At 39.4% G+C, this 24,437-nt stretch overlaps 1 protein-coding gene across 1 annotated transcript in view; it reads left to right on the top strand.

The window, feature by feature from the left end:
* Positions 1-4,775, top strand: part of LOC126353882 (nucleoprotein TPR-like) — a 342,294-nt gene extending 337,519 nt beyond the window's left edge. Inside the window, exons 27-28 of the mRNA XM_050003086.1 lie at positions 185-304; positions 4,194-4,775. Of these exons, the coding sequence (XP_049859043.1) occupies positions 185-304; positions 4,194-4,207 (134 nt within the window). The 3' untranslated portion in view covers positions 4,208-4,775. The remainder of the gene's footprint in view (positions 1-184; positions 305-4,193) is intronic.
* Positions 4,776-24,437: the final 19,662 nt, after the last annotated feature.

Genomic DNA, 24,437 nt, shown 5'->3' with positions numbered 1-24,437 from the left:
TAACACTTCTACAAGCTAGGTAATGTTTTTTCTACTTTTAAATATGTGTATCAATAGTGCTGGAGTTTGAATAGAAACACTGTTTTGCTGGTTTTCAATCTGCAGTCTTTTGCTAGTTATTATGATAATGCCTCTCGGGTTTGTTTAGTCTTCATTAACCTAATGTAATGAAATCTTTGAGCAGACAGTGAAGATGCTGAATCTGAAGAACATAGTACCAATGTGAACTTGCAACGTTTACTTCGGAGTGGCAACATATCACTGGTCAAAAGGAAAGACCGGCCACGAAATCCTAACATTTCAGGTAAGTGCCAGTCATCAGTAATATATTATCCGCGTTCTAGTCATGTGTACTATGTTACTGGTTTATGTTTTCCTTATAATAATAAATGAACAGTATAAGATTGAATTAGATAAAATTGAAGGTGATCCTGATGAAAAATTTCATTCGAGATTAAGACTCATACACTTGCTTCCCATTTTTCAACATTATCTCTATTGTTCCTTCAAGGTATTCAAATTTAGTTGAACAAATTGTTTTAAATACTCTGTGTAGAATTACGCCACTTGAGGTTTCAAACACCTAAGAACTGAAGCTCTTAAAATTTCACTGTTTTTAAGAAATTGCAATGCAGGTCATTTCTTTCAGTTCTGTATGTAGGAATATAAAGAAAAGTAGGAAGATATTTTTTCTTAGCAAGAGTGACAAGAAAGAATCTTCAGATTTCCTGAGTGGCGAACAAAAATTTCATCTCCAGTACTGACAATGAAAATCAACGTACAAAGTTTAAGAATATTGTGCAAATGCACCATAGACAAGTATGTCCTGAGCAATGTTTGAGGGGTGGGGAAGACCCACCATGGTTCAATTGCCATGTTAGAAATCTGGTACAAAAACAGAGAGAGAATCAAGGCAAATTTAATTTAGTCAAAGCCTCACAGACAAACAAAAACTGAATGAAGTTAAAATTGGTGTACAGAGTTATGTCAAACATTCAACAGATTTGAAAGTAAACTCCCGTCTATCAAATTGGCAGAAAATAGTAAAAACTTTCGGTCTTATGTTAAATCAGTAAACAGATCGAAGCCACCTGTCAAGGCACTTTGTGACCATAATAGCATCGAAATGGAGAGGGACACATAGGAGGTTGAAATACTAAATGTCTTTTCCAAAACTGCTTCACATGCGAAGTGCACATTATAGTTCCTCCTTTAAACTGTCGTGCAAGCATCAGAATGACAGATACCAAAATAAGTGACAATGCCATTGAAAAGCAACTGAAATTGCTGGACAGAGGGAAGGCCATAGGACCTGATGGGATACCGATATGATTCTATGTAGAATATGTGAAAGACCTTATTCACCTTCCAGCTGCAGTGCACCACAGGTTGTTGGAGGAGCAATGCATTCATAAGATCAGAAAAAAGTGCAGGTCATTCCCATGTTCAGGAATATTTGTCAAACAGAAGCGCAAAACTATAGGCATATATCTCTTGACGTAGATCTGTTGTAGAATTTTGCGACATGTTTTATGCCCAGGAACTATGACATTCCTGAATATCAAAAATCGTCTGTATAGGAATCAACTTGACTTTTAAAAAAATCTGAAAGTCAAGATGCCCTATTTGTCCACAAGACCCAGAATGCGGTAGATACATGCACATTGCTTCCTCCTGCATACATCTCACGAAAAGACCATGAAGGTAAAATGGAAAGATTTGAGCCCACATCGTGATATACCAGCAATCAGTCTTCCTGTAAACCATTCGCAACTGGAACAGGAAGAGGGGGAAGTGACACTAATACACCAAGTGCTCTCCACCACACACCATAAGGTGACATGGATTTTAGATGCAGATGTGTAAGCAACTTCTCCAGTATGAAATTATTGGTGTAGTTAAAATTATAAATTCATTTTGATGAAAATTGTGCAAAATTTAGACACTGTTTATTGACAAGTTAGTCTTTGCCTGAAATAAATGAACATGTAGCACTGTCTTAAGATCTACTATGACCTTCAAAGCTTTCAAACAGTTTTCATGTTCAGTAAATAGAGTATTGATTCTGAATGAGACATTTCATGGTGAAGAAAATTGTTATAACTCATTTTCATTAAGCAATCTACATATTGTGTCCATTATCCAAGAAATAAAAAAAAGTGAAAAATGCATTGCATTTGTTGTCAATAATCAGATTTTTCTGCTGTATTTGTACAGTACTTTGTTTCATGCTTCATCCACAAAGAATTTACATATCAGCTTTTGCACTGACTGTGTGTGTCGATGTCTGTGGATGTCCAGAGCATTTCAGAGTTCATTGAAGTAGTTCGTAAGCTTATGCTTCTTAAATTTCAATTATATTTATGAAAAATTACAAAAATAACTTTCTTTGTGGCTAGTTTTGTCATTCTATCATTCTTTCAAATAAATGTGCATATTCTTATAACCCAATTGCCCATACTGAACTCTAGTTTTGTTTTTGGATATTGGCATTTTCTACAACATAAATTTGCATTATGTTGTTGCCTCCCAACATCTAGGGAGAAGTGACTTTCAATAGATACACAATCAGGATTGATAGTGTTGATAGTGAAAAGTTCTGAACACTTCAGATGGCAAACTGTGGCCATGCTGTTTTGTGACATAAGTTCCAGATCTAAATTTTCATAATATTGGTTCTGACAGAAGCTTGTGGAAAGTCTGTAACACATTGATTAATTGTGAAATGATGAGTATATGAATGGGAAAATGCTCAACAAGGATCTGGTTTTAATTCTAGATCTGACACTACTCTCCTCATTGTTTTCATTATGATTATTTCTCTAATAACAGGAAATCATTGAGATGCTTTTCCTTCACTCACTGCTGAAAGTTTAAAAGTTTCACATAAGTCACAGTGTGTTAAGCCATATTACGTCCTCTTATTTTGGGATGACAAAGTAATATATGAATTAAATGAAAGGAAATTCAGTCAAGAAAACTAATAAATTAATAGATTTGAGACAGAACAGCTGGCAAGTACTTACCTTTAAGAGGTGGAATATATACTACTACTACTGATAGAAACACATAAAAGTAAAAGGAAGACAGTACCTAACAATGGAAATTAATAGTTTCTAGATCATGGGGATTGAGAGTGGTATGTAGGGGAATGTTAAAAATGAAGAGCAGGTCAGTTAGACCCCGAGAGACACCCACCTGTATGAGAACAAGAACAGACCTCTACCTTTCTATTAATAAGACTTGCAGTCACACATTATGGGATTGTTATTTTGTATCTGTTTTATCTTATTGTCACAATAAAGGAAATATCAACATAATAAGGAATATGGGATACTCACACTCAGATGATTATACATATGCACTTGACTATTAATATATGAGTAACAAAAGAATATGACAGAGGAATTTATATCTTGAAATTGTCTTATCAATATTTAAGTATTGGAAATGTAGAAAGGTATGTGAATTTATGATTGACAGAATCACACTGAAAAAGCTATCGTCTGTGAAGGTATGAGCATTAATATCCCATTGCATTTTTGCTGTAAATTGTTATATCCTACATCAAGTCTCAGATGTAGGTTAATAATCTTATGATATCATACAGTAATTCATTTGTATCCAATATGTAATATGAGAGTAGAGAAGGAAAACAGTAGCAAAACATGGAACTTCAAAATGATAAATTTACCATCCTACTCAAGAGGTGTAACAATACATTAGACAGCTATGATAAAGGCCACGTTAGAATTTTGAACCTATGAGGCATGGAAACAACATATTGAAGTAGGAACTCTATATTATCTGAAGTTCACATTGGCCTATTTTTTTAAATACTACCTTCGCTTGCATTCCACATCTTGGTAGCACTACAACAAAGAGTATGTCATACTGAGAATTGAATCTAATGTGTTTTGTATCCCCCAGGTTGTCTGATGAATATAATTTCTGTCTTGGTATAATAACAGCTTTTCATAACTTAGGGGCAAATTTGAAAATAATTATGAAAAGCAGACTCCTTAAATAGAGTTCATCACTGACAGGTCCAGAAGTGTAAAAATACTGTGAGTGGGACTAACAGTATGTGTTTGAGAAAATGTAAACATTTTCTGGTGTGTTAATAGTAACTGCTGCTCTAATTACTGAGCCACTGCTGGAAGTTCTTACTGATCTGTCTTTATTTTTTTCAGGTAATGGTTCTTAATGCCACAGAGCACAGTAATCCTGACAGCGTCCTTTGAAGATTTTGTGTAATTAGCTGATCATGAACTTAAAATATTTATTATATGGACAGAGAATTTTATTTGTGAACATTGCTAGAACTTCAGAAGACCTGTAGAAAGAACATCTTGTATCTGACACCAGTTGAAATGTGGCTACTGTATTAGATGTGTTTGTGTTTCCTAAGATTTTGATGTATATTGTCAGTGTGGAGGTACAATACCAGTACCATACAGAATAATAATGGCACGTTGGTGTGCCAGCTCATTTGTCTGTCTCGTGTGTGTGTGTGTGTGTGTGTGTGTGTGTGTGTGTGTGTGTGTTAGAGAAAGTGTATATGGCTACTCTTCTTTTTAACTAGAAAGTGTGTGGTACATCAGAAGATATTCTTTGGTATCAGTCATTCCATACCATTTATTTTGTATCAAAACTTTATATGTATCTAAAATAAATCACTATCGAGATCTCATCTATGTAAAATAAAGTTTCTTACTGAGAACTGTGTAAACCAGTCGTTGTTGTGTGAAATACATACTGGCATTTTTCTCCCATCAGAATATACATAAATGACCTAGTAGATAGTGTCGGAAGTTCCACGCAGCTTTTCACGGACGATGCTGTAGTATACAGTGAAGTTGCAGCATTAGAAAATCACAGCGAAATGCAGGAAGATCAGCAGCGGATAGGCCCTTGGTGCAGGGAGTGGCAGCTGACCCTTAACGTAGACAAATGTAATGTATTGTGAATACACAGAAAGAAGGATCCTTTATTGTATGATTATATGATAGCGGAACAAACACTGGTAGCAGTTACTTTTGTAAAATGTCTGAGAGTATGCGTATGGGACAATTTGAAGTGTAATGATCATATAAAATTAATTGTTGGTAAGGCGGGTGCCAGGTTGAGATTCATTGGGAGAGTCCTTAGAAAATATAGTCCATCAACAAAGGAGGTGGCTTACAAAACACTTATCCGACCTACACTTGAGTATTGCTCATCAGTGTGGGATCCGTACCAGGTCAGGTTCACAGGGAAGATAGAGAAGGTCCAAAGAAGAGCAACGCGTTTTGTGACAGGGTTATTTGGTAAGTGTGATAGCGTTACGGAGATGTTTAGCAAACTCAAGTGGCAGACTCTGCAAGAGAGGTGCTCTGAATCGCGGTGTAGCTTGCTGTCCAGGTTGCGGGAGGGTGCGTTTCTGGATGAGGTATCGAATATATTGCTTCCCCCTACTTATACCTCCCAAGGAGATCACGAATGTAAAATTAGAGAGATTCGAGCATGCAAGGAGGCTTTGCAGCAGTCGTTCTTCCCGCGAACCAAACACGACTGGAACAGGAAAGGGAGGTAATGACAGTGGCACGTAAAGTGCCCTCCGCCACACACCGTTGGGTGGCTTGCGGAGTATAAATGTAGATGTAGATATAGAAGAGGAGGACATACATGTAGCCAAATATTCATTTCAGTCTTTCCTTACTATTGTTGGTGTTGCCTTTTTTTTTCTCAATCAGATTATTGTAGCCACAAGTGATACAACATTTTAATGTCCTCACAATTTAAATAGGCAATGGAAATACAAGGGTTGATCAAAAAGTAAGTTTCCCAATTTTATTCCTCTGCAAAATAAACTATGCCGTGACGTGAAGGCAGGTGAGTTTGACTGCTATGTGTTGACAATGCACATAACATCTTATGAAGCATACCACAGTATCTTGCCAGTACTGTGGAAGCTAGTGTGGAGTTTCTACTACAAATTGTAAACACTTGTGAGCTTAGCTCTGTCATTTATTTTCCATGGAAAAAAAGCTATCTTCTATTAATATTCATTAGGAGTTAACCTCTGTCTGCGAGCAAGTCTGCTGAGCTTTCAAATGCTTTGACGGTGGCATGTACAGTTTGTGGAACTACACGAAGATATGCACGACGAACAGTGCACAAGGTGGTCCACTACAGCAACACATGATGATACCATTATTGCAATTCACAATATATTAGAGGAAGATCATTGTGTTACCACCGATAGTGTCCTAATTTTGACTACTTCTTGTGGCTGCAATTTAATACTCATCCATCACAAAGATCTTGACAGACCATCTTCACTACAGCAAAGTCTTTGCAAGGTGAGTGCCGCATTTGCTGAGTTATGTCCACAAGCAGCAGTGGATGGATTTGACCAGGATGTTTCTTGAAATGCGTCAGAAAGAGGGAAATTTTTTCTTCAAATGACTTGTTGCTGGGAATAAGACCTGTGTCTGTCGTTTGACTCCTGAGACTGTGTGTCAGTGCAAGGTGTGGAAGAAACGTGGTGAAAGTGTCCCAAAAAAGGCATAAGTTACACATTCAGCAAGGAAAGTTATAGCGGCTATCTGTTGGGACTTTCAGAGGGTTGCACTCATTCACTACCTGCCTCACCACTCCACAAAGAATGTAGAGAGGTCCTGTAATGTCTTAAGCAATCTGCGAGTAGCATCAAAAGAAAAATCCAGGACTTTCATCTCTCAAAATTATCGTACTTTGTGACAACGCTCATCCTCATAAAATTGTAATGATCCATGTTAATCTTGGAAGATTCTACTGGAAAGTATTCCCACATCTTCTAGAGCTTGCCCCCAAGTCACCCTAAAAGGTAAATACTCCCAACACTGGTGATGAAGTCATGGGAAAAGTGAACTGCTGGTTACGAACACAGGGCCAGACCTGGTACAACACTGTTGAAAAAATTTGTGTGAATTTACAGAAAATGCTTGGAAAAAAAATGATGACTATACAGAAAAGTAACATAAGGATTGCACAGTGTCAGTAAAATTATTTCAGAATGAGAAATTATGTGTGAAAAGATTTTTTTCTTTCTTTTTTTCCCCTTTTTAGGAAATAGGGAAACTTACATTTTTCATGCAGAGATTGTTGCTCCTCTCACAGTTATGTGTACCTTAATTTATTCTGTTTTCATTGCTTAATCACCACACTAAAAACAATAAATGACATTCTAGGTGAAAGAAAAACGTTTCTAGGTCCATTTGTTAGGAATTTATCCAAAAACATGATCCACATACAATTACAGTATTGGAAGATGGATCACTCAACTGAATGGAAACAACAGCTTTAATTGCACAAGTGTTGAATTTCGCCAACAAACCCCCATCAATATGGGCACCAAAATTCTGAACAGTTGCTGGCAGTGCATTCTTATGGATTTGGCACTCAGTGTTGTTCTGTATGGAAAAAAAAAGTAGTTTGTACCACAAACTTGATAAACTACAGGTGTTTAAAATCGTCTTTCTTGAAAGTTGAACGTGTTTGAGGAGAGGGAGTTCCTGTAATTAAACCTGCCGCTATGAAAGCCCAAACATTTAAGATTTGCCTGTACATAAAATACCTTTCTCAACTCTAATAATTATCTTACAAGGGGAGGCAACGACATTGGGATCATGGATGTACTTCAAACTTTGTACGTCATTAATAGGCCTTTACAAAAACATAATGTACAAGTAGTAAAGTGCATTACTCTGGCAGTTCCGAGAAAATCACAAGAGAAGTTGCAGGCATCAACTATGTAACTGATGTATCTGTGCAAAGATGTTAAGTGTAAGTTGTCATTGTGGTCAAGCGGTTAGTGTTCACACATTGCAAGATGGTCATATTATTTAATTTATAAGATGTTTGAGAGCTAATATAACGGAAAAAACCACATGTATTTTCATGAAGTTGGAGTGAATATCATATGTTGCTTGACTACTTACTATTTGTAATACAATTTTTCAATAATGAGGGACAGGCTTGGAAAGCTCAAGTCAAACCTTGATGAATAGTGATGCAAATGATGTTATTCACAATAAGTAATATAGTAAATTGCAAAGTGTATACCACTGTACATTTACTCAGTGGATGTGCTCTCGACATCATACGTTGCAGAATGGGATTTGTCATACGGACATGGAAAACGTAAGTTGATACTTGATGCAAATACACGTTTTTTTTTCCATTGTATTACCTATCAAAAAACAAAGATAATGTGACTTACCAAACGAAAGTGCTGGCAGGTTGATAGACACACAAACATACACACAAAATTCAAACTTTTGCAACCAACGGTTGCTTTATCAGGAAAGAGGGAAGGAGAGGGAAAGACGAAAGGATGTGGGTTTTAAGGGAGAGGGTAAGGAGTCATTCCAATCCTGGGAGCGGAAAGACTTACATTAGGGGGAAAAAAGAACAGGTATACACCGCGTGCGACACACACACATATCCATCCGCACATACACAGACACAAGCAGACATTTGTAAAGGCAAAGGGGTGTAAGCCCCCTCTGCCAAAAACATGACCACACCGTAACACCTCTGCCTCTGAATTTTACTGTTGGCACTACACACGCTGGCAGATGACATTCATCGGGCATTCACCATACACACATCCTGCCATTGGATCGCCACATTGTGTACCGTGACTCATCACTCCACAAAGTGTTTTTCCACTGTTCAGTTGTCCAATGTTTACACTCCTTGCACCAAGCGAAGTGTTGTTTGGCCTTTAACGGTCTGATGTGTGGCTTATGAGCAGCTGCTGGACCAAGATATCCAAGTTTTCTTTCCTTCCACCTAACTGCCATAGTACTTGCAGTGGATCTTGATGCAGTTTGGAATTCCTGTGTAGTGGTCTGGATTGATGTCTGATAATTACACATTACGACTCTCGTCAACTGTCAGTGTTCTCTGTCAGTCAACAGACAAGGTCAGCCTATACACTTTTGTGCTGTACGTGTTCTTTCACAATTCCACTTCACTATCACATTGGAAACAGTGGACTTAGTGATGTTTAGTAGTGTTGAAATCTCACGTACAGACATATGACAAGTGAACCCAGTCAACTGACCACATTCGAAGTCCATGAGTTCCATGGAGTGCCCCATTCTGCTCTTTCATGATGTCTAATGACCATAAGAACTAACGTCCTACTCAACACAGCACTGAACAATACTAATGGACATACAACAATTAAACTTCCAACAATTACACATTAAACATAGGTGTGTGCAGTGATGCCAACAGTATCACAGTTTAGATTTAGTTTTCTTTCCATAGACCCAAAAAATTAGATGATTCTCATGGGTGTGGAACATGTCAGAAAGTATGACATGAAACATTTGAATGTAATACTTACTTCCCAGATCATTTGTGAGGAGATAGTCGAAATATGTTAATGCAATGCAGTAAACTGGAACATCTAATATTTGCAGAATTAGCACATTGTCAGAATGAAACACTGTTATGCACTACTAATAAATTTATCATACACAAAATACCTTATCTTGACCAAGTGTTGTCAAAACTGAAATCTAACCTATATTTTTACTTAAGCTGGTAACAGTCTCTTTTTAAGATATTGATCTACGGAGTAGAAGGTGTTGCCTATCAAAAAGTCGTTTGAACACTGTCTAAACTGTGCTTTATCTGAAACCAAGTGTTTAGTGGTTGCTGCCAATTTATTGAAAATGTGTGTTCCTGAACATTGGATCCCTTTTTGGACCAAGGTAAGTGATTTTAGGTCTTTATGTAGTTTGTTCTTATTCCTAGTATTGATGCTATGTATTGAGCTATTGGTTGGAAATAATCTATTACTTGCAACAAATTTGACTAATAAATAAATATACTGTGAAGCAGTGATTAGAACAAAAGTTCCTTGAACAGGTTTCTACAAGATGTTCTTGAATTTACACCACAAATGATTCTTATCACACACTTTTGCACACTAAAAACTTTTGCTTGGTTTGTGGAATTGCCCTAGAATATGATCCCCTATGACACAATAGAATGAAAGTATGCTAGTTTTTTTTTATTATTTATATCTCCTACATCTGGCATCATTCTCATGGCAAATACAGACTTGTTTAGGCACTTGAGCAATTCTGTGGTATGCCCTTCCCAACTGATTATATTGTCAAGTTGTAATCCTAGATATTTAACACTATCAACCTTTGATCTGCACATCTTCATATATTATATTCATGCTGGAAGGAAATCTCTTACAAGTTCTGAACTGCAAAAATTTGATTAGCAGCTATTTCTAAATCTGTACTTGACTTGCTACTTATTGCAATGTTTGTATCATCTTCAAATAAAACAAACTCAGCATCTGGCAATGTAACAGATGAGAGGTCTTTAATGTACACAAGAAAAAGCAACAGACCCAAGATGGAACCTTGAGGAACACCACATGTAATTAATTCCCAGTCAAATGAAGACTGACTTCTTACTGCACTGTTATTTCGCAACGACACCCTTTGTCTCTTGTTAGATAAGACTCAAACCATATTGCAGCATTACCAGTGACACCATAATAATCTAATTTACTTAAGAGAATGCTGTGGTTCACACAGTTAAAGGCTTTTGACAGTTCACAGAAAATGCCAGAAGCCTCTAATTTATTATCTAATGAATTAAGTACAATCTCTCTGTAAGTGTAAATAGCTTTCTCTGTATCAGAACCCTTATAAGAAATCCAAACTGTGTCTTGGACAATATATCATTTGCAGGCAGGTGCGTAAGTAGACGCTTGAACACAACCTTTTCAAATAGTTTGAGATAGCAAGCAAAAGTGAAATTGGTCAATAGTTTGATGGTATCTCATTATCCCCCTTCTTGTTAAGAGGCTTAACTGCAGCATATTTTAGCCAGTCTGAAAATGTTCTGCTTATAAGAGATTGATTACACAAATAACTTAAGATAGCACTCATTTCGCATGAGCACTCTTTGATTGACTTTGTTGATATGTTATCATGCCCAATGGAAAACTTTAGATTTTATGGATTTTATGATGGATGCTAGCACTTAGCCAAATCTGATAACCACAAGCTCTCGGTAACAGAAATGAAGTAGTTGTTTAATAGATTTGCAACACTAAATGTACTTATTACCAAAGTCTCATTTATTTTTGGAGCTATCTGTTCCTCTTCAGTTTTGGCCCCACTTGTCTCTGTCTTCGCGATATCCTATGCAGTTTTCACTTTGTTACCTGATGTAATTATCTTTTTCTCATAATAAAGCTGCTTTGATTTCTGGATTACTTGCTTCAATATTTTGCAGTATTCTTTGTATTACATTACAGTTCTAACATCAGAGCTATTCCTAGATAGTATGTAGTCTCCTTTTTGACCTACATGATATCTTTATTTCTTGTGTAATCCACAGTTTATTTTTTTACTTATGTGTGATTTGAGTTACCTTTAGGGGAAAACAATTTTCAAAAGTGGAGGCAACTTTATTAATGAATGCTTTGTATTTCCCGTTAAGTCAGATGTATTGTAAACATCTATCCAGTTCATATCTTTGACCAATTTCCTGAATTTCTCAATTTTTGACTTACTTATTACCCTCCTGTACTCAGATTTAATAGATATCTTATCCTGATAAGTTTCATCATTTAACACAAGACGCTGCTTGTCATGATCAGATAGCCCATTTACTATTGGTTTTGTGATATGACTCTTTTCCTTATGTTTGTCTACATAGAGATCATCAGTGGAAGTCTCAGAGCATTTACATATCCTAATAGCAAAGTTCACAGTAGGAACTAAATTGAATGATAGTCTTACTGGCCGCAAATTGTTCACTGACAGAGCTTATCAAAAAATCAACATTAAAATCCCCAGCAACCACTGTTTCCTTGTTTTTTACTATGAGATGGGACAGCAGAGTGTCCAGATTTTTTATGAAGAGATTAAAATTTCCTGAAGGTCATAAGTATATACCTACTATCATAAAGGACTTATTATGAAATATTACTTCTGTTGCACAAGCTTCTAAGTGCTGCTCTGAGCAAAATTTATTAATATCACTATTCTTGAAGTCAAAAGTTTCTGATAAATATGGCAACTCCTCCTTTCTCCATATTTTCTCTACAGAAATAAGAAGCTAACTTGAATCCTGTAACATTTAACATATCTATACCAGTGGTCACATGATGTTCAGAGAGGCAACTGGTTTGTTCAACTCTGATTCTTCAGCACTCATTAAACTTACCCCTTAGCCCTTGGATATTCTGATGCAATTGTGATCACTGATTTTGAGCACTAGCTGAGTTAAAACTGGTTGAACCTAATTTTCCTGCCAATTTTTGCGTATCTCTAGTATCTTGTGTACATTAAAATTTGCTTTCTGGCTGCCTGTTTTACCAAAGTGAATGTCATTTTCAGCCTGTCTCTGAACATCTTTTATTTCTGCTCTCCCTACCCTAAAAAAGACTGCTGATCTGTCAACTCCTTCATGTAAGAAATGAAGAATGACTAGCTTCCTGAAGTTGTTTCACCATATTGGTTAGTGAGATGGCTGTCAGTAGGTGATGGTCTAGACAGGTTTTTCCTCCAGTTATTGGATTGAGTCTGACAATTTCTGCAAGGAAAAGGAAAATCTTTCCCTTTACTTGGTCACCACGGTGGTTTTATGCTTTTACTAAAGATGTAGAATTTTTACAGATACCAAATATATCATTGCAATAGAGTCAAAACCGTATATCTGATATGTTTCAGTGTGTGCTTAGTTTTTATAAGAAATTAAGACTGTTTTGGAAAGAGCTTGAGACTGAAACCATTCCCAAAGTTCTGGTGGAAATGGAAGCATATATACATATCATGTCTAATCTCTCTGAAGAAATAAATGGTGGATTTAGTATTTTGAAAAGACAATTAAAATTTCATTTTTGTAAAATCCATTTGCTGCTGTTTGGGGGGGAGGGGGGGGGGGGGGAGCCCTCGCATTTCAACAAGGATTCAGCAGCTGCATACATTGTTTGAGCTGCTGGAACAACAGTTGTATGCAGAACTGAAACAGTGGTTGTTCAACTATTGTATTTTGAAAGAAGGTTTCAAAAGAAAAATACTCATTAACAAAAGATTGTAGCAAAACACTTATCTCACTTTTGTGTGTGACTCACTGTGCTCAAGACACAAGTTCTGTAAATCGCAATATCACAAAATGATGAATAGATTAGAGAAATGCTGTAACCAGTTTGCAGAAAAACATGAACACTCGAAAAAGTATGTAACAAAAGTAACTTATTTTTTATTGTTGTGTTATTGAATGTTTCCATGGAGGCTAAACAGGAAGTATTGCTTGCATACAAAAGAAACCCAAATGGAATATATCAGAATAACTTGCGAGGAGCAAAGAACAGGGCACAGCAGACATACAGGAAATGTGCAAATAACTACAGGCTGAATTTATGTGTAGATACACAGAAAGCTGTCGGTACTGGGAACGCTAAGGCAATATATGATGGTATTAAGAAAGCAGTAGGTCCAACTGTCAGAAAAACACCTCTTCTGACGTCCAAGAAAGGTGAAGTCATTACTGATGAAGGCAAGCAAATGGAATGCTGGGTCTGAACACTACTTTGAGTTGTATGCAGCTGAGAATGAAGTTAGTAGTGATGCACTTGGCGCCATCAAACAAATGCTAGTTAAGGAAGTGTTAGTTGCAATGCATATTGTGAATAAACTGAGTAGAGCAATACGTTTCCTTGTTAACAGGAAGGCTCCAGGTGAAAACGGGATTCCTGCAGAGGTTGTTAAGTATAACAGGTCTGTGATTCCACATTGGAAAACTGAACCAGCATAGCTCTGGCATTGAAGAGAAGACGTCTTCATTATCTTTGCTTGGCTTAACAACATGGAGCACATCAGTCGCTGAGTGGTTCTGTGAATCCACCTTGAGAGCTGGCTGAGTTTTCTAAAATGGAAGTTAAGGTGTCAGCTAAAGCACTCAGTTGACTATTACACCTGGACATTCACACACATGTCTATGATCCAGTAAATGGAAGGTCTAGCTACATCAAGCTACCTAAGGACATAGCTGATAAGCAGGCATGAATTAATGTCCAAAATAAAAAAGTGTCAGCCTTGTTTTACACAGTCAGTCCTGGCCTGCAAAAGAAATTACAAGGTACATCCAGAGCTAACATCTCAGTATGGTAGATATTTTCACATTCATAAGTGTTACAATTTTGACGGCACCGAGTTCCCCGTCAACATCCAGGCCATACCTAAATTTGAGGTGCAGAATACTTGAATTTCGTCCATGTTTGTGGCCTGGAGAAGAAAAGCAAGTCAGGTGAGCAGGACAAGCATATATTTATCGGCCCCCTCCATTTCTTAAAATTTGCCGGTGAGCGTAAGATGCATGTAAACATGCTCTTATTCTCCGTTGAGAAAAAGGAGAAAGACAATTATTGTTATGTTTGGATCAAAGACATGTCCCGCCTTTTCTCCTTTGAGGTGAGTAAACATGAACATAAACAACGTATTTGCTTAAGGAGTCTTGATTATTTTTTTCTCAAGAAGCTATTAGTGGCCCATCTAGTAGACCGCACTTCCAAGGACCCAGTACGTGTTATTATGCACACTGAAGAATACAAATTCATGAAATTTAAAAATGCTCACCGCCAGGACTGATGTCAATTTGCAGTGTACACCAACTTTGAATACCTCCTCACTCCTGTGACCTACTGTGAAGGTGCCGGCCGCAGTGGTCTCGCTGTTCTAGGTGCTCAGTCCGGAACCGTGCGACTGCTACGGTAGCAGGTTTGAATCCTGCCTCGGGCATGGATGTGTGTGATGTCCTTAGGTTAGTTAGGTTTAAGTAGTTCTAAGTTCTAGGGGACTGATGACCTCAGATGTTAAGTCCTATAGTGCTCAGAGCCATTTGAACCATTTTTGAACTGTGAAGGTGACCTCACAATCTCGCATACCACCTTTACAGAAAAAAACGTACCATTTGCGGCAGTGTACCAAATAGTCCTATGATTCAAGTCTTAACAGTTATGAATCAAATGTCGGGGATAATCCTGCGATTTGGCTGCTCAGTGAGCTTGAAAACCTTTCATGGGAGGTTGATAAACTTTACAGCGACAACGTTCCCATGATCAAATCCAAGGAGAATGAATATCTGTACAGCAACACGGTTGGCTTCATATTTGGACTGCCATTAGATGATAAAGCAGAATTCCTTGTAGGGACCACTGTCATCTTTAAGGGAAGTTCCTTGGCAGAGCTCACAACATGTGCAATTTGAAGTACACGCTACCAAGGCACATACCCATTTTCCAGCCATAATTTGAGTGGGAATGACACTCACTTTCTTTTTGAGTGCTTGGCTGATTTCGTCATGAAGACAGATCAGGTCAGTATTCTACCTGAAAGCAACGAGAAATATATTTCATTCTCCAAACAAATGATGCCGAGAATTACTCTCTGCTTCTTTGACACGCTATGTTTTATGCAGGCACCACTCATTTAAACTATAACTCAGAAGAATACGCATATCACTATAGCTGCATTTCCCAGTGAGAAAAAGTTTCAGCATGTGACTAGGAAGGGGGATTTCCATATGAGTATGTTGATAGTATGGCAAAACTCAATGAAACCAGGCTGCATTCTCCAGCAACCTTACAGGTGATGCCATAGCAAATGCAGAGCATGAGCATGCCGTGGACACCTGGTGGGAATTCATCACCACCATTTTAAGAGAGTAAGCACGACTTTACAAGGACAGGGATTTGCACTTGCTTGTGGGCGTTTTCGAGAAGTTCCAGAAACTACACATGACCATATATTCTCTGTATCCTGCCTTTTATTACATAGCACCTGGGTTGTCGTGGGACATAATGCTCAAGAAAATGAAGTGCTGCACTAAATTATTGATAGATGCTGACATGCTTCTTTTCTTTGAGTGAGGGATTCATGGGGGACTTCGCCAATGTGTCCTTAGGTGTGCCCATCCGAATAACCCTCGGATGATGGATGACAGTTTAAATGCATCCTGTGATTTGAGTTACATCATGTACCTGGATGTGAATAACTTATATGGAAATGCCATGCAACAATCACAGTCCATTGGTGAGGTTCCCATGGGTGCCTGAAGACCAGTCCAAGGATTAGGTGGAAAAATGAAGAGTATGATAGCTGATCCTGATGTGGAGTATGTGATGGAGGCATAACTCACGTACCCTATTAGTTTGCATGATGCACACGGTGATTTTCCACTGTGTCCAGAGAAACTAGTTCTGCAAGGAGGCTCTACCCCAAAACTGATGACAATGCTGGGGAATAAGTGGAGATACATAATTCATTATCATAATCTCTAGCAGTGTCTCAGGTTGGGGATGGAGCTCCTTAGAATCACCCAGGCTATCTCCTCCAAGCAGTCCCCCTGTTTGAAGGAGTATATTGATTTGAATGCAGTGTGTGACTGTGAGGAAGATTTTTACAAATTAACAAATAATTCAATTTTTGGCAAAACAAGTGAGAATTAGAGAGGAAACAGTGTGAAATTTTGATTAGAACCGAATGGAATGGGCGTAGGAAAATGTATTGGCAGACCAAATTTTAAGCAGGTCACCATATTCAGTCAGCACTTTGTTGCTGTGGAGATGAAAAAGGCTGTAGTAGAGTGTACGAAACCAAGGATGTGCATGACACAAATGACATTAGTTTTTATAAAGATAAGTGCTACTAAGGAGGTGAAGTTTAAGATGGAAGATAACAAAATATATAGAATGGCTGTATTGGGTTATGCCTGTCATGCAGTGTGAATTGGCTTATGGGAGCAGGAGACACAAGACTGTGTCTGCTTCCAAAGACATGTAGCTAACAAGTCTAAAATTATACCTTATGTGCTTGAAGAAAGCCCCAGACATAGCATCTAGGTGACCAGTAAAAAAGTACACACATATTATGGGCTAAAAATTCATTTATTTCTCATCCAACTTGAAAGCAATTTTACATTTTCATAAGCAGATACAGCAACATTATTTTCATACATCTTCTTCTTGAGTTAAAGAAGATCAGGTCTTGAACAATAGCAAACTTGAAGATTCAATGAATTCATGAGATCTTCTTCTTCCCCTTCATGTAGATGATAGTATATATGTGGCTGGATAATCAAAGCGACGTCACCAAATCTTTATAGGATATGCCAGGTTCATCCTGCTGAATTCCATGGCAGAAATGTGCTGACCAGTTTGCACTCACCCGTGTATTAGCACACTTCACATCCTTCAAAGACCTCGGCATGCACTGTTTGCTGAGAATATCTCTTTTATTCTGGCGTCTTAAGTGTACGCTATGAATATAACATCTTTAAATATGAACTGACTACACTCATCATCATAGAAACCCTGTGCATCTGCAATGATGTTCATGCCCTGAGATATGATTGTGGAATGCTCTGGGTACGGCGCAGCACCTGTTCATTTATACAGCTCGTTGCTCATCTCCGGTGAGCAGGCAGTAGTTCATCACATGGTCATGTAGAAATAGAGAATACAATGCAGTGTGTTCCAGAAAATTTGCTGAAGATTCAGATTCAATTTGTACATCTGTAGGTCCTGATTTAATTCTATCATTCTGTTTTGAGCAGTCTATTACCATGACTGGCGCCAGCTCCTTGAATTTTCATGGACTGATGAGATATCCCCTTTCTTCATAGTATGAAGCACAGAACCTCACATTCATGTCAAATTCTAGACTGTATATGTTTCATCCCACTGAAGATGTAAATTATCACACGGGTTTAATACAGAGTTCAGGTAGACTCTGGCATCGGTTAACTTGATGTTGTCAAATTTGATCGAATCATTTGCCATATTCCGTCTTCTATTGGTCTGAAATGTAAGTATGATGAACCTGGATTTCTTCACCTGAAAGGAGGTTTTAATAGACCATTTTTGTGTGCCTGCAGTCAGTAGTTCTGGGTTCTCAAACATCTCCCATGAATGAAAAGATAGTGGTAGAAATACACCGTCATTCAGAACCTTTAAAAGCTTTAAACGCTGCTCATCAGGTTCTGTGATATGTGGCATTTTCCATTTTATTCTATTGATTGTGATTTCGTTCTCCTCTTGACTACCTTGACGGTATGAGTTGTTATACGTTGCACCCTGTATCAGAATAAGTTCCTGTTTAGCATTCAGAACAATTCGCCACATGTCCTCAATGTATCCCATAAGCAATTTTAAAGGTATACACTCACTATATCTCTTGTGCTGTTCCACTATTCTATTCAATGGGTCTTCAATGAACCACCTAGCATTTTCTAAATCAGAGGCAGAAGCAGAGATATACGTTTTAAGAGTTGATGTTATGCCTACATTGCATGTCTAGTCAATCTCGACCCTGATGGTACAGTATCTATTAAACAGGTACACTAAAGCATTACCTGTAAGGTTCAGTGCCGCTGTAGCAGTACCATCCCTTTTTGTAAATGATACATCAAGATATATGAAACTCTTGCATGGGAGGGTTGGATGACAATCCTAATTTCATCATTCTTGATAAATGTGGTTCATACATATAGTTTATGCAAGAACTATTCCTGGTGCATAATACTCTCATCATGTTCCACCAGACTAGTTGTATCAAACAACGTCATCACGCAGCTTCAGACCAACTGTTTTAAGGAACTCATGGTTTGCATGTGTTATCACCTTGCTGTTCTGTTGTGAAGTACCACTCTGCATATTGTGTACTTCGGTTTTATACCTTACACCCATCCTACCTTCATTGACAATATGGGTCTGCTGCTATCCTCTGGCTGGTTGAAGCTTGCCGCCGATGCTTCTGGTCCAGCAGGTTAAAGGCCGCCAATTCTGCCCCCAAGAGTATTTGGCTGGTTGAGGACCGCCACCGGTTTTGGGTCTCTGCACATTCAAGGTCACTGGTATCGCTTTAGATGTAGTCATACAACGATTACTCACCTCGGAAATCAAACGTTGATTATCCTGGTCCACAATTCGCAGCTCCATATATTCCAAAGCCTGAACTGTTGCTGGAGGGTAAATAGCATTGGTTGGGATCTTAACAATCTTATACCCTGTAGCGGAACTGGCCTAAAATAACACACCCTAAGCAAAACTGACTCTGTACTCGATATTTATTTGTATTTGTTTGTACAAAGTTGCAAACACGAAGATAACTAACAAACACATATTTTAGTACACAAGATAGTTTAAAAAAGAAAATACTTTTTTGCAGAAAATTAGCATTGCAAAACTACTTCAGTGTTTCATTTTACCCTAGTTACTGGGGGTAAAATGAGCGTGTGTAGGTCATTTTACCCTAGTAAAAATATCATGTTACAAAGTATTCAGTCTTTGCATATGTCACATACCAATTTCGTAGCTGTCCTAGGCATATTTTACACACCGCAGCCAAGTTTCCCTAGGCTTAGAACAACTAAAAATGTCATTGGAGTAAATACAAGGAGCATCATCCTCGTCAGCATCTCCACCCAAAATATCTGCTTTGTCTTCACTATCATCCCTGCACGTCAGTTGTCTTTTTGCATTTCTTCCCGCTTTTCTCTCTTCTAATGCTCGCTTTCCTGCAACCTTTGTTTGTAAATTTAATAGGTATGGACTACTGGTTAAAATTTGGGAACCAACCCGTTTTCTTTAGCTTCGAACATAAGATCCAGAAGCTGATGGGATTGTGGTGAAACTCGGATATGTTGGCTCTCGGAACAGTATGTTTCCCTTAGATCGGGTAGAGGGGCATCTGGACTATTTTCACTATTTTCATTAGAACCGTATGGGAGTGTAACGTCTTCTTTTGAAGTCGAGTCATCCTGGATATGTTATTCTTCTGAATGTATTGGCTCAACTATATTCTCCACCGTAACTTCTCCAATGCCAGTCCCTTTGCGCTCTTCATTAATGTTTGTTACTGAAGAAGGCAAAAATTCGTGCTCCGTAAATAATTGTGGGTTGAAAGGCCAAATTCCAGTTATCCTGAAACCACTTATTTCATTACAAATACACTCCTGGAAATGGAAAAAAGAACACATTGACACCGGTGTGTCAGACCCACCATACTTGCTCCGGACACTGCGAGATGTCTGTACAAGCAATGATCACACGCACGGCACAGCGGACACACCAGGAACCGCGGTGTTGGCCGTCGAATGGCGCTAGCTGCGCAGCATTTGTGCACCGCCGCCCTCAGTGTCAGCCAGTTTGCCGTGGCATACGGAGCTCCATCGCATTCTTTAACACTGGTAGCATGCCGCGACAGCGTGGACGTGAACCGTATGTGCAGTTGACGGACTTTGAGCGAGGGCGTATAGTGGGCATGCGGGAGGCCGGGTGGACGTACCGCCGAATTGCTCAACATGTGGGGCGTGAGGTCTCCACAGTACATCGATGTTGTCGCCAGTGGTCGGCGGAAGGTGCACATGCTCGTCGACCTGGGACCGGACCGCAGCGACGCACAGATGCACGCCAAGACCGTAGGATCCTACGCAGTGCCGTAGGGGACCGCACCGCCACTTCCCAGCAAATTAGGGACACTGTTGCTCCTGGGGTATCGGCGAGGACCATTCGCAACCGTCTCCATGCAGCTGGGCTACGGTCCCGCACACCGTTAGGCCGTCTTCCGCTCACACCCCAACATCGTGCAGCCCGCCTCCAGTGGTGTCGCGACAGGCGTGAATGGAGGGACGAATGGAGATGTGTCGTCTTCAGCGATGAGAGTCGCTTCTGCCTTGGTGCCAATGATGGTCGTATGCGTGTTTGGCGCCGTGCAGGTGAGCGCTACAATCAGGACTGCATACGACCGAGGCACACAGGGCCAACACCCGGCATCATGGTGTGGGGAGCGATCTCCTACACTGGCCGTACACCTCTGGTGATCGTCGAGGGGACACTGAATAGTGCACGATACATCCAAACCGTCATCGAACCCATTGTTCTACCATTCCTAGACCGGCAAGGGAACTTGCTGTTCCAACAGGACAATGCACGTCCGCATGTATCCTGTGCCACCCAACGTGCTCTAGAAGGTGTAAGTCAACTACCCTGGCCAGCAAGACCTCCGGATCTGTCCCCCATTGAGTATGTTTGGGCCTGGATGAAGCGTCGTCTCACGCGGTCTGCACGTCCAGCACGAACGCTGGTCCAACTGAGGCGCCAGGTGGAAATGGCATGGCAAGCCGTTCCACAGGACTACATCCAGCATCTCTACGATCGTCTCCATGGGAGAATAGCAGCCTGCATTGCTGCGAAAGGTGGATATACACTGTACTAGTGCCGACATTGTGCATGCTCTGTTGCCTGTGTCTATGTGCCTGTGGTTCTGTCAGTGTGATCATGTGATGTATCTGACCCCAGGAATGTGTCAATAAAGTTTCCCCTTCCTGGGACAATGAATTCACGGTGTTCTTATTTCAATTTCCAGGAGTGCAGTAGCAGCTTTCCCATACGCCTCACAAAAGATTTCAGCTACCTGAAATTGAGTTATGACTCTTTCAGGATGATTTTTAACCACATTTTGGCGGACTGATCATAGTAAGTCTTCAGGGCATCATAGAAACATACGTCTAGAGGTTGCAGCTTGTGTGTGCAATGAGGAGGAAAAGAAATCATAATTATGCCGTTTTCTCTCGCGTAAGTGACTACTTCTAAGCCTTTATGCGTACTATGTCCATCTAATAGTAATAAAACCTTGTTACCTTTGGTTCCATTTGCATACTTTTGAAAATGTTTAAGCAAAGTGAGAAATGAATCTCTGTCATCCAGCCAGACTCACTAGGCATCCCTATTGATCCTATAGGTGGACCATCTAAAAGCTCATGCTTCCATCTTTTCCTGGTAAAAAGTAGAGTTGGCAGGATAAAGTTTCCTGATGAACACATGCAGCATACAACAGTAACATGCTGTCCTCTCTCTGCACTGGTGATTGTCCCAACTTGTTTTTTACCAGTTGCCGCAAACACTTTTTGAGGTTTCTGCACTGCTGAAAGTGCTGATTCGTCAACATTCCATATTCCAGCGGGCTCAATATTATTTTTCTTTAATGTTTGTTCAAGAACGTTAAAAAAAATTTCTACTTGCGGTTTGTTAAAAGACTAGGCTCTAGCTGCTGAAGTGGGCTCTGGTTTTCTGAGAGAAATGTCTGGATTTCTCTTTCGAAGTACCCTAAGCCAATCGCAGCCTGGCATTTCATCTTTTTTGCTGAATCAGTGAGGTATTCTATTTTTCTGCTAACTGAAAAGCTAATTTTCATATATCATTACATGTAAGACCAAACATTTGGGATTCTAAATCTTTTATGTGATCAACCAGCAATGTTTCAAGTCTCTTAGAAAATGTAGGGATTAATCGTCCCAAGCCTTTGTCTGCTCCAGTGATACGTTTGTTTTTTCCCATAACTCTTCGATGTAACGTAGCTTTTGGAACACCAAATGTCATTGAAGCTTTCAGCCATCTCATATCTTTTCTTTCAATAGCTTGAATAGCTTGCTTCATTGAGTCTTCGCTCCTTGACTGATGATCTGTCTCTCTCTTTGTGCTGAAAAGAAGCTGAGTATTACGCATCTACTGTTTTATGATCCTACATAGACAGCATACTTAAAGTTAGGCATATGATATTATTATATTGCGTCAATTACCATCAGCCAGCATTTACGGCCTAAGACTACAAATATTTCTATATATAAAACATTTACGATGTATAATTTCATTATCTTATTAACACTGTTTTGTTGTTTTTAGTATTGTAATTAATTGAAAATGTAAACATTCAAAATATACGATTTATTTGGCAGGGTAAAATGGCACACTATATATGGGTAAAATGACCCACTGTCTCATTATGCCCAAGTAACTGGTGTATCATTTTACCGTGGACAGCCATTTTGTACGGCGGCGTTCTAAACAAACAGTCTACAAGACCATCGAGAACGTCGAATTTGCTACAACAGCTGGAGACAAGAAGAATCGTATTCCAGTTAAGTCTGTCGCTGCACAAGCTCTTCTGGATGGTCCTGCTGTTTTCGTCAGTTGCAGACTCAATTTTAGTTTAGATATAAACGATTCTTTCGGTCATGGTAATGGATGGTTTACCGTAGCCATTGTTCGTGGTGGACTGTGCTCAAAGTGGACTCCATCCAGGTATGTTAGTAGTGAGACGAGGATATTTGTCTTGCCACAGTTGGATGGACCTACAATTATCACCCTTGCATTATCGAGTAGGAGTAACCCATTATTCTTCTTCCTTCGATCTTCTTTTGCGGTACCACAGGACCAGACATCAACAACAAAGTCCTCTTGCTTCACCCACAAGGCCATGATGCTGACTACATCAGGTTATGGTGTGTAATGGGCTTTTGTAGAAACATGATCACTTGTAATAACAATAATATATATAGCCACTATAGCACAATCATGCTACCCATTGAGCTACATTGGTTACACGCGCCATTATATAATGATAGGGTGGTTAAATAAGGAAAACAACAAAGATTTGCCATTAAACACTGAACAGCCAAAGAAATTGTACACCTACCTAATATCATGTAGGGCCTCCGCAACCACGTTGAAGTGCCGCAATACGACGTAGCATGGACGCGGCTAATGCCTGAAGTAGTGCTGGAGGGATATGACACCATGAATCCTGCAGGGCTGCCCAGAAATCCGTAAAAGTACGAATGGATGGAGATCTCTTCTGAACAGTATGTTACAAGGCATCCCAGATATGCTCAATAATGTTAATGTTTGGTGGCAGCGAAAGCGTTTAAACTCAGAAGATTGTTCCTGGAGAAACTCTGCAGCAATACTGGATACATGGGGTGTCGCATTGTCCTGCTGGATTTACCCAAGCCCGTCCGAATGCACAGTGGACGTAAGTGGATGCAGGTGGTCAGATAGGAAGCTTACGTACGTCACCTTTCAGAGTCGTATCTAGACATATCAGGGGTCCCATAGCACTCCATCTGCACACGACCCACACCATTACAGGACCTCCATCACCTCGAACAGTCCCCTGCTGATATGCAACATCCACGGATACATGAGGTTGTCTCCATACCTGTACACGTCCATCCACTTGATACAATTTGAAATGAGACTTACCCGAATAGGCAACACGTTTCCAGTCATCAATAGCCCAACGCCGGTGTTGGCGGACCCAGGCGAAGCGTAAAGCTTTGTGATGTGCAGACATCAAGAGTACACGAGTGGTACTACAGCTCCGAAAGCCCATATCGATGATGTTTCGTTCAATGGTTCTCACGCTGACACTTTTTGACGCCCAACATTGAAATCTGCAGCAATTTGCGTAAGGTTTGCACTTTTGTCATATTGAACGATTCTCTTCAGTTGTTGTTGGTCCCTTTCTTGCAGAATCTTTTTCCGGCGATGTAATTGTAGTGAACAGTGACTGGCGTATTGT

This window comes from Schistocerca gregaria, chromosome 3, assembly GCF_023897955.1.
Source record: "Schistocerca gregaria isolate iqSchGreg1 chromosome 3, iqSchGreg1.2, whole genome shotgun sequence".
NCBI classification, from domain to species: domain Eukaryota; kingdom Metazoa; phylum Arthropoda; class Insecta; order Orthoptera; family Acrididae; genus Schistocerca; species Schistocerca gregaria.
The sequence above is the reverse complement of the archived record's forward strand: the minus strand, read 5'-3'. Positions and strand labels throughout refer to the sequence as shown.